At 28.9% G+C, this 12301-nt stretch overlaps 1 protein-coding gene and 1 long non-coding RNA gene across 2 annotated transcripts; both read right to left on the bottom strand.

Moving 5' to 3' along the window:
• Nucleotides 1–2644, bottom strand: LOC105635733 (basic leucine zipper 34). The gene is made up of 4 exons (XM_012218819.4): nt 1634–2644; nt 1320–1410; nt 1085–1211; nt 1–476 (listed from the first exon to the last, which is right to left on the bottom strand). Exons 1-4 carry the CDS (start codon nt 2245–2247, stop codon nt 349–351), a joined length of 960 nt encoding a protein of 319 aa, XP_012074209.1. The 5' UTR covers nt 2248–2644; the 3' UTR covers nt 1–348.
• Nucleotides 2645–8439: 5795 nt separating this feature from the next.
• LOC105635732 (uncharacterized) lies at nt 8440–10915 on the bottom strand. Its single transcript, XR_016321583.1, has 4 exons — nt 10638–10915; nt 10283–10421; nt 9483–9567; nt 8440–8680 (listed from the first exon to the last, which is right to left on the bottom strand). It is a non-coding gene; the product is annotated as an uncharacterized LOC105635732 (long non-coding RNA).
• Nucleotides 10916–12301: the final 1386 nt, after the last annotated feature.

Here is a 12301-nt window from a genome sequence, read left to right on the forward strand (position 1 = left end):
TAAAATCTGAAAAATAAGTCATTTTTAATATTAAAAAAATAATAATTAGATGAAGAAAATATCCAAGCCAACCCAATAATGGTAAAACCAATAAACCCCCACTCCAAAATTTAATTAAAAAAAAATGTAATCACCACCACCACTCTATCTTAGCAGTCCACGTGTTTCTGTCATAAAGGTTTGTCAGAGGGCCCCACTCCAAAAGAAACACATCACGTGAAAGCCCAGGTTAGCACCAGAAATGCACACACATACCATATCCCCTACACTATTAAACATTAATTAATTTCTTCTTTTTTTTTTTTTCATTTTTCATGTTTTTTTCTTTTCTGTGTCTCTCTCTCTCTCTCAACTCATGAGAAGCTGCTCCTTGTCCGTACATTGCATGTTTTCATTGTTGTTCATCTTCTTAAGATTTTGTTGATGATACACTTGCCTTAGTCTCTCTATCTCTTTCTTCAGTGCCTCTTGATGAGCTGCCAATTTTTTTTCAGAAATTAATATATAAAATCTAAAAATAAATTTAATTTAATATAGTCAGTTCAGACCTATAATTCTAAAAGAAAAGGAAATATAGATCAATTCCTTATTTTCTGTGCTACATTCCACGTTAATATCAAATATTGCTTTAACAAAGAATGCATTCTATCTAGTTACCAAGTGTTTATTAGAAGATTGCGTGATTTCTGAGTTTAAATTTATTTAGTAAATATTGATTGAATTAAATTAGAAAAAATATATAAAGTCTAGTGATATTAATAATTTTGGTTTTTTTTAGAAAAATTTAAAATTGTACCTATAGTTCATTCTAGTATAAGATCCAGTTTATATTAGCCAAACCCTAATTCTTATTTCTTATAAGATTGAGCCTAAAGAGATTATTCATCATACATGCAAGAGTGCTAAGCAAAAACAAATTAAAATAATAAATAAATAAATAAATAAAAGTGAATCGAGTCACACTGGGTTGGGAGGGTTATCCTGCATTATCCGAATCCCAATTAGTCGGCTGTACCGGATACTGGGTGGTTTACCAAAAAAAAAAAAATAATAAATTTGCAATAATGAATAATATATCTCTTACCATCTTTGAAAATCTTGTCTTGAGCTAAGGCAGCAATCCTTTGCTTTAAAGCACTATTATCAACATTGAGAATCAACCTTTGATGATCCAAAAATGCAACTCTTGGAGACAATGCTGATACTTCCGTCTTTATTTTTCATAAAACCAACAAAAAAACAGATTTAACTACCTTAATACTCGAAATTGTGAATTAATTATATTTATTTATCTTGTAATATAAAAAATTAAGAACTACCTGCAACGTTGTGACGCTACGTTCAAGCTCTGAAATGTATTGTAACTTTCTCACTCTTGACCTTTGTGCAGATTGACGATTTGCTAATATTCTGATTGGTAACATTAATCTCAATTAGCAACTGTTAAGTATTTTCTATATAAATCCAAAACTTGCTAATGCTAATGTCGTTTTAAATTATATATACTGCATTATTTTAGTTATCTATCGACATGCAACCTTAAATAAACAATAATTATCAAGTTTTAAGACATTTTACTACGTGGGTTTTAATCTTATATTCCGTAGAAATAAAGCAATTCTTAGTTAATTACCTTTTAACTCTCTTTGGATCGATAATGGTAGGCTGCTGTGTTGTTTCTTGATTGCATATTGAGCTTTCCTCCTCTCCAGGTTCGTTCTTGGCTTTCTGTTGCTCCTGTTGCTGATGAGATTGCAGTTGTTGTTGTTGTCGTTGATCTGATGCCGCCATTGTTTTCTCATCGTTATTGCTGTTCTGATCCGACGGGGTCGACGGGTTTGATGTAGATGGCGGCAATGACAACGACATGTCGTCAAAGAACATTGACATAAGCTGCTCGTCATCATCTAACTTGTCAAATCCAAGATTCCCGGAAATGAAGGCATTCGAAGAATTATTATTATTGTTGCCGCTATTGTTGCATTCTTCCGCAGATTGGGTGGCGCTGCTTGTCTCAAGAAATGTAATTGAATCGCTTATCGACCGGCGGTGAACTCCACGTCTGGAAGACGTGAAGTCCAAGAATTCATCAAACCTCTTGGATTGATAATTCTCAACTACAGCGGTGGCGGTGGCGGTGGCCGCAATGGCAGTATTGGTAAAAAAGTTATCATTTGAAATTGGTTGATGAGGAAAAGGAAGCCAATTTGGAGTCATTGTAGGTATTTTGGGAGGTAACTGAGCCATCAAATCTTTTTCTTTCTTTCTCCTTTTTTGTAAAATGAAAATCCAAAACCCAAAATAAGGTTATTGGTAAGAAAGAAATTAGAAATCTAATGATTTAGCAAATCTTGGGCTCCTAGAAACACTCAGTTGGAGATATTAAGGGAACTGATGACTCTTCTTTTTGTCTACCTAATTATGGGTTATGGATATAGTTATAGTTATAGTTATAGTTATGAGAAAGAGAAACTAATAAGAAGAGGGAGGAGTTGAAACTAATAAGTAACAAAGAAAAAGAACCAGACAACCTAAATGAGAAAGAGAAAGTCTTGGAGAGTTTTAAAAACACTCCTAGGTATAAGATATGAAGGAGTTATAAGAGAAGCAGTTAGTACAGCAGCAACCAAGCAACATCATGATGTTAGTTTCATGTCTTGCTTTTTCTGTTTTAATTAATGTCTTTTGTTAATATTATTTATGGGTTTTTTCTGTTTTTGTTTCTTTTTCAGCATTGAGAAAGAGGAATTAAAATTCAATTATTTTCATATATATATATGAAAAATGTGTTAGCTTAAATCTTTTTTTTTTTTTAATGTATAATGCAATGAAAAGCGTTTTTAGTGTAGGATACTATGATTACATTAGAAATTATACTTTTACGTATTAAATTTTATTACGGCTTATCAAATATAATATCAGAGAGATTATTTGAAGTTTTTTTTAGTTGAATATATATTCATTATTAAATTAGTTGCTCATTTGATTTTGTGTTTGGCAAACTACATCAAGGTTTTTAATAGATTATAATTTAGAAAATGCTAATTTTTTTAAATTATAATTTTCTTAAAATAATTTAATAAATAATAAATAATAAATAATTCATTTATTTTTATAATATGTATGAACCTACTCATTGATTAAAACCAATGAAAAATACGTTTTTATTGAAATGATCATACCCGGGAACAAAAAAAAAAGTGAAAATAATATTTAAAAAATTTCTATTTTTATGAATTTAATCCATCAGCCAGTTCATAAGTCTAAGTTTAAACAAGTCTAATCCAATAAAAAATAATTTTAAATTCAATTTCAAATAACTTTTTTTTTTTTTTCAGTTATAGTTATTATTATTATTTATTTATTAAGGCCCAGAGGTGCTGGGGGTGGTGGGTCACATGGGGTTGGATTAGGAACAGCTAGCAACAGCTGGGATTTTTAGGGACTCAACGGTTTTTACTAGGAAAAGTCTCCGAGCATTTGTGTGAGTACTTCTCTAATAACTGGAGGAATCAGCCACCACGTGCAGATGTGACCCCTCTTCTTGGCATCAACTCATACACTACACTATATTTTTTTTATATTATTTTTTTAATTCAATATTTATTCCCTAAGATAGGGCATATTTTCTAATTTAAGGCACTTCAAATTGCCCTAAATTTGTATGTATGGGTTCAAAAGTTCTTTTTCTATATATGTATTTAGCCCTGGCTTGCCCTTCAACAATATTAATTCCCTATATATATAGGGCATATTTTGTAATTTAAAATATATATATATATATATATATATATATATATATATATATATATATATATATAATTTTCTTTTATTCAAATGACAAATTTTGAATCCATTCAAATGACTTATTTATTATATATCATTTCAGTTTGATCCATAAAAAAATCAAGTATAAAACTTGATTAATAAATTTTTATATATAATAAATATTTTCACGAATTAAACTAAATCGATATAATTCAATTCATCTAATTAGTTGGATATTATTTTTTTTTATGGTTTAATTTTTTTTTTTGGGTATATATATATATATACACACTCAAATAATTTGGTTGAGTTCAAAATTACTTGTGTAGCTCAAAATTTGAGAATTTCTAATTTGACAAATGGTATTGATGCTCCACTTTTGAATTTTAAAGGGTAGCATTTTTTTAATTTAGAACCATTATATTAGTTGTCACCTATTCCACAATCCTCTCTTATTCACTTCAAAATTAGATATTTATAATTTAATTAGGAAAAATAAATTACAACTGAAATTTAATCAAGTTAAAAAATTTTTTAATATAATATATTACGATTTTATTAAAAACTTTAAATCAATAAAAATAATATAGAGAGGACATGGCTCCTCTTCTGAACATCAAACATAGATTAAAAATTATTATTCTTTGATCTAATAAGAAATCCTAATGAAAATAATTGGAAGATGAACTTGAAAAAACTAATAGATCTTTAAAAGTAGTTAATTAGATAAACTCCATAAATTTTATATATGTGACCTAATTATTCATGAAATAGTTGCTTACAATGAACACAAAGGATTTGATCCGATGCAGAAATATGCTGTACTATCAGATTTAATTCAAAAGATAAAGATCATCGTGTAGTTGAAAAATTCTCCAAAAATTGCACACATGTCCAAATAAAACCAAACAAATACTCCACTAAAATGGAGAGATCATAAACTCTACACAAGATGGAGATAAATCACATAGATATATAATTTATTTAATAAAAAAACATAAAAACTTGCAACAAAACTAAAAATATAAAGAGTGACTGTCACAAAAGACAATATTCAACCTATCTCCATATCTACATGCTTGATTTTGCATTTAAATGGAGAAAAAGTAAGAAAATTTTAATGGAGAAAGGGAGAGAGAGAGTAATCAAGTTAAAGTTTGTTTTAGTAGTTTAGTGTCATCAAATAAACAAAAGGAAATTAAATAATTTTCTACATATATATCATAGATTTTAAGAAATGATAATCAGAATTTGATTTTCTTATTTTCTACCCATATATAAAAATAAACGTCTTTAAAAAAAAAAATATATATATATATATATATATATATATATAATTGAGTATTAGATTATAAGTAAAATTATAAATGAATTAATTAGCATTTAAGCTATTAGAGACTCAACTTGCAAAAAATTTATTTTATTCATTAGAAAAATTTAAGAGTAAAGTTTCAACCCGATTCGTTACTGCCATACATAGTTATAAGATCAAAAACAATAATAAAAAAATGTAGATTGTGTTCGGCAATAGTTTTAAGTAATTTTTACTATTTTTTTTAATGTTCCGTAACATAGTATTGAAACTAACTTTTAGAGGTTAAATGTATCATTTTTATAAAATGTTAACTTTAGCTTTTTAGTATTGTATGAAAAGCTACTCTACTCAATGCTACTAAAATAATTAAAAGCTACCAAAACAACTAATTTTATCGGACAGACTCGTAATGAAATATAATTATATGGGAGCGTAATATAACATGAGAGATATTTATCTTTTAAGGACATATAACATAAAATAATATAAAGGGCATAAGGTGGCATTAGTGGAAGATGTGGAGGATTTTATATAGGGAGGATGATGAGCTGTGAAAGGAAGGAAACACTGTTAGAATCATGTCTTCTTTCCCCCCATGTGAATTGTTTGTAAGACCCCTCCTTTTCTTGCTTTGTCTCCAAATCAGACCCACATGGAGAGGGTATGTGTCCTTTTTTGGTTGCCTCTCTCTCTCTCTTGTATAAGAGGTTTCTTGTTAGCTTCTATCATCTCATGTTGGCATTTTAACATATGTTTTTTTAAATGAAAGTTCTTAGAGACACATATAATGATTAGTGAAAAGTTGGAAGGCAAGTTAAGTATACCCCTTGTAATATGAAAGTTTGTCTTCCTATAAAATAAATATTATTATTTTTGATGCCCTCTTCATAATAAAATAATAATAATAATTCACCACTTGATGTAATTAATTATGTGCTTAAATTGATAAACAAGCAAAACTCAAATTTCAACGCCATTTTATTATGAGTAATGTTTTATAGACAAATGATTAGCATTAATTATAGATTTTGGGGAATTTAATTGATAATCCTTATTTTATTTGTAAGAGCCAAAATTAATTCAAATATATTATGTCGGTCCACAAATAAATGTCACATTTGCAAAAATATCATATCCACACATAAGTCACATCTATTGATTTTAACAAATAATAAAGAAATTTTTCATGTTTACCCTTTATATATAAGGAACATCGATTACTATTCTGCTCAAAAATCACATTAATTTATTACAAATAAAGATAATATAGTAAATTTACTCAATAATTTGTTATAAATTAGAGAAATTATTAGTTTCTTAAGAGACCAAAAAAATGCAAATGTGACGCTTATTAATGGACGGAAGGAATATTAAATTACAAAAATATAGGAATAGATCCATGTTATATCTTGAAGTGGCTATCGGTTCAAACTTTTCAAAATTCAATTCTTTCTCTAAATCTTATATATATTTTAAAAATATTTTTGTTTGCCTCCCTAAAATTTTCGAACTTGAATTTTTCTCCTTTAAATTTTACAAATGTATGAATGTATATATTTTTTCTCCCTACGTATTGCTTTTTATCTATCTACAATACATAAACGTATGAATGTAGAGAAATATATACGCTAGCAAAAAAGGATAATGACATAATAAAAAGTCAGTAATAATTATATTTTCATTATAATAATTAAACTTACTTCCTAATTCTATTAATACTTAGAAAATATTCAAACACTTGATTAATAAAATAAGGAATTGAAATATTAAAATAAAAAATTAATAAAACCTATGTTAAATTGTAAAAAATATTATAAGAAAAGACTGATTTGAGTGCAAACAATTTTCATTATGCAATATGGCTGCTAACCCAATAATAACAATATAACATTATGATTAATTTATATTATTTGGGACACATAATAATAAATAATATTAATTTGCATGTGCATACCATAACAAACCTAACATTAATTTTAATTTTAGGATCCCAAAAATTCTTAGGAACCGTACAGACAAGGAAGGGACTGTGAATTGGATACAATAGAAAAGCATTATTGCACGTGGAGGAGAGGGGAAAAGGGGCCCACTTGCGTGTGATTTTTGAGATAATAGTAATAAAAAGTAGCAAAAGAGAACGCGTTAACACATTACTATAATAAAGGAATAAAAGTGTATGTCTGTGGTCACCGCTTTGTACAGTTGCATCCATTTGCAAGAACAGACTCTCTGACTTTGCTCTTTTTTTTTTTTTTTTTTTTTTTTAATTATTTAAAATAAGTAATATCATAAAAAATATTGTGGAAATTATTTAATTACTTATTCAACACTGTTTAAATTTTTAGTTTGATTTGATGGTTTTAATCTCAAATCATAAAAAAAAAAATCAATGTGACAGTTTTTAAATTTTACAAATCAAACTAAATCATCAATTTTGAAAATTAAGATTTTAATTCAATTTGAATATGTTTGGTTGAATTTGGGTGGTTTGAGAACACTGTTAGGATGTGTTTACTTGTAAAAAATAATTTTCTATTTTCTATTTTCTAAAAAAATAATTTTCTTAAAATGAAAATTAGAAAATAAAAAATAGAAAAATGAAAAATGCGTTCACCGGTAATAATGAAAAAATATATTTTAACTTAAAAACTTCATAAACTTTATTCATAACCTTTATAATTAAAAGAAATAAAATACTTTTAAATTGAGAAATTTCTTAAAAATTTTTGAATTCTTATTATTGATTATTTATAATTATAACATCAATTTTTATCATTTTTGTAATTTTTAAAAAATAAAAAATATAATATATTTTTAATAATAAAATTAATATATATTAAAACATCATATAATTTTTTATTTTATTTAAGCATTTTTATTTTTTTATAGAAAAAATTATTTAGATATTATAATTTAATTATGAAAATTTCATTTTTTATAAATGGAAAGCAATTGGAAAATGTGTTTTTTTTTTTTAATAAAAGAAAATGTGATTAGTGAAATATCATTCCAAACCTTTGTTAATTTTTTAAAAATTGTAAAATTATTTTCTAATTTTTCAAATAAAAAACTAACCGATTTCAATACAATTATATAGTTTCAGTTTTTTTTTAAAAACTTTTTTAAGAAACTATCCCAGTTTTCCAAGTCAACACACTCTTACTTCCTATGAACAAATCGTATATTTTCCTCCACTAATACAAACTTCTGGATCCATGCCTAATCATAATTAGTTCTTTAATCTATATTATTTGATAATGTCACGACCCATTTCCATGGGCCGGACCGGCACTAGGACCTGGATAGGCTTAAGGCCCCCGAAGCCCGTAGTAAGCCTGTACTATTTAAAACTCGCATTCTACTCACAATTGTGGATTCAGGCCTAATAATTTATTTCATGATTATATCCAAAGTACAATCCAAATAATAAATGTCTATACTCTATTTGTTCATTTACAACCCAGTTGGAATACAATTGCGGAACTCTACTCCATAATTCGCTACCCTTTGCATTTACATATTCAATAATTATTACTCTTATCGATCCACATCTCGTTCGTTCGTTTGGACTCCAAGATTCTTCTTTCCATCTATTACCTGGGGAGGTTGGAAGGGGGGTGAGTACTAAACTCAGTGAGCAGGATTAGATAACTCTCTCACCCCACACAATCGTGCAAATGCTAAAATATTTTAATGTGGTCACCCATTTAGTTATATGATCATGCAGTTTGTCACACAAATGGCAATACAACAACAATCACAATTATTATCACCTTCATATAAGCACATCACGTGGAAATTAGTCAGTGGCACCACCTGAAACCCCAACGAGCCGTCCTCACACATGGCTCGCCCTCTCATACATGTGCACCAGGGAGCCGATCCCCCATACGGCCAACTGGTCTAATCCTCACTGACCAGTCCTCTCATTGTTTTTCCATTCTCTCTCTTTTCTTTTCCATACCAACAGGAGGCAACCCGGTGGTCTCCATCCAATCTAGATCATCAAGTGCTCACAACAGGAGGCCACCCTGCGGGCTACAATCAAATCTAGATTATCAGGTGCGCAACAACAAGAGGCCACCCTGTGGATCTATATAACCCATATCATCAGGTGCACACGGGGGCGCCGATCTCCCATTTTCCCGGCCGACGGTCAATATCATATCATATTCAGGATCCATATCACAGACCGTCCTCACAAACCCATGGTGGTCCACGTCATCCCAATTCCACACAAACAAGGCACAGTGTATTCATAGCACAAGTAATCAAACAATTTTTACTATCAACAAATAGTGCATCATAATATGGCACTTCAATAAAATAATGCATGATAACATTTAGCCGTGAATGCATGCATGCAGGCGGATGAGGCGAATTATCTAACACTACTCACAGTTCTTTATTGTCCTCTAAGGGGACTGCCTTTCTAGCCACATGCTTCCAGCCTTTGTCCTCGCATTTCAGAATTTTATAAACCTCTAAAATAAACAATAAAATTCTAAGTAAGAAGTTTAATTTGAAAGATTCTTTTTCATATTCATTTATTAGTTTTGGTTTCCAGTCATTTAATTCACTTGTTAAGATATATATTGGGTTTCCTTATTTATTTATTTATTCTAATTTATCGCCTTTAAATAAAACGTTTAGTTATCCGTTAAGTAATATTTTATAATAACGCTAAGAAGAATACGAATATTAATCATAATAATATTATTAATAGTAATAATACGATTGATAATATAATATCACAATCGATAATCATTGTAGTCGTATTATCTATTACGAATTTCTTTACTAAGTGTTCGCCGAAATTTCGGCAGCATTTCCTCTATAAACTGTACTACCCAATTTATCAAATTTTCACAAATCCACACGCACAGCCCATCCATCGGGCAAATTCATATCCACTAATCTCGTCCGCCATAACCGTCATTTATTCGGTCACTTAATTCACATAGCCCATTAAAATTAATTGTTCTATAACTATTTATTTGTTAATAAAATTCCTAAAAGTTATTATTAGCTAGGAATATATATTTTAGTACCAACCTTATAGTTATAATTAATTTTCATGAAATATATTTAACAATATTTAATTTAATTTAATTTAATTTACTTAAATACTTAATTAAGTTAATTAATTAATTAATTCGGGATTTATTCAAAAATTGCGAATTAAGCTTTAGAGTGTACCGATTGAAAATCAGATTTTATGTCCGTGATCCGCGCGAAGAGGAGATCATTCTGCCTCGCGGGGTCTTCGCCGGAGTCTCGCCGGAGCGTCGCCGGACCACCGCTGTCGCCGCCGTGCACGGTGGCCGGAAAATTTAACCTTCACCAAAATTGACAAACGATACATCATTTTATTCGTTTCGATGAGAGGATCATTAATATGTATTCAAATCAAGGTGGGTGTGAACTATTTGGCCGGAAATTGACCGGAAAGGTTCGGTGATACCCATTTTGGGTTTTTTGATTCCGGCTATTACAGTCGACGAGGAGCCTACCAAATGAAAGAGGAAGAAGAGAGGAGTCGATCAACACCTACCTCGACGCCTCACGTCATCGGAAACGATGGGAAATCGCCGGAGAAGTTGCTGCAACGGTGCTAAACGTTTCGGTCGAGATTTCTCTCAATCCGGGCTCAAATCGTGCAAACCAAAGTTTAAATCAAACTCCTTGCGACGAGTAGATATTTTTAGAGTATCTATTTGCCGGATTTGGCGGCCGGTGGTCGGAGAACGAGAAGAAAAGGGGAGGGGGGGTTTGTTGAGAGAGAAGAGCGAGAGAGAGACCACTGAGTCTCTCTTCTCGTTTCTCTTTTCTTTCTTCTTTTTTTTTTTTTTTTTTTTTTTTTTCTAGAATTTTCTAGTTGGTGGATGGGGTTTGGGTCGATTCGAGTCTGGTTTGGTTTAAATCATGGTTTTAGCTTGATTTTTCAATTGATTTATGGATTTTTCATCTGGTTTTCGAAAAATTAATTTGATTTTTGTGTCCGGTTCAATTTATTTGATTATTTTGTTCAGTTCCGTAATATTTTCTCAATTTATTCATAAAATATTAATAACAAAGATTTTTAATTTTAGGCTGATTAATTTATATAGTAGTTACATATATATAGACACATTTTTAATCGATTAACAATTAGTGTTCCATTTTATTTTCATCGAAATTTTAAGTATTACCCAAACGAAAATTCTAAATAATATGTTTTTGGACTTGAGCCCAATTCGTAAAACTTTGGGCTCAATTAGAATTACTCGATCTTAACAGCCCATATTATCATAAATCTGGATTTTTGATTTAATAAAAATTCTAAAGTTTTAAAAATAAAAATTCGGGGTATTACAGATAATTACAGTACTTGCATCAACTTTAAAAAAACTACAAAAGATTTTGAGAAAATTAAAATTATTTTTATAGTGTAATAATTTATGAGATCAAGCATATTTTATTTTGAAAATTTTAGAAATAAAATAATTTACCCAGTAAAATGCCAAGCAACAAAATACAATGACAAAATTTCATAATTTTTTATAAGTAAAATATTGGGTCATTAATTTAAATATATAATTTCCAAAGCATCGTACTAACCGGTGGCAATATTATAAAGTATGAAAATGCTGATTTTATTATAATTAATTTTTTTTCATTTAATAAATAATAAATTTTTTATTAAATAATAGAGTTGCAAATTACAATAATATATGGTTAATAATATATGGTTAACAAAAGGACAAAATATAATTTCAATTCCTTAAAAATTTGTCACATTATAATTAAAACCTTTTATATTATTTAATTAAAAAATTAACTCGATGAAGGCCCCGCATTGCGCGAGTTGCTTTTTATACATTTTATTTTATAATTTATAATTTAAGAAATTGTAAAAGAAAAGAAAAATATTTCATTTTGGTTTGAAAAATCATAAGTTGGTCAAATTCAATATTATAACCTAACTAATTGGTAAGCAATTATGTAAATAAAAAAAAGGTACTTCCTAATCATGGAAGTACTGTGCGTTAAACATGGTATTAAAAGATAAACGGGAGAAAAGAGATGAGCTTAACTCCATAGAATGAGTTTTTTGCACCATATAGTAGCCTAGCCTATGAGTAATTTACTTTATCTAGAATTCACAAATCTATTTTTATTTGCTTTATTGTTTTTCTTTGGTTCTCAATTACACCACAATCTACTAAGTAACTAAAT

Source organism: Jatropha curcas, chromosome 7 (genome assembly GCF_041381405.1).
Source record: "Jatropha curcas cultivar XTBG-Jc1 chromosome 7, XTBG_Jcur_1.0, whole genome shotgun sequence".
Lineage (NCBI taxonomy): Eukaryota > Viridiplantae > Streptophyta > Magnoliopsida > Malpighiales > Euphorbiaceae > Jatropha > Jatropha curcas.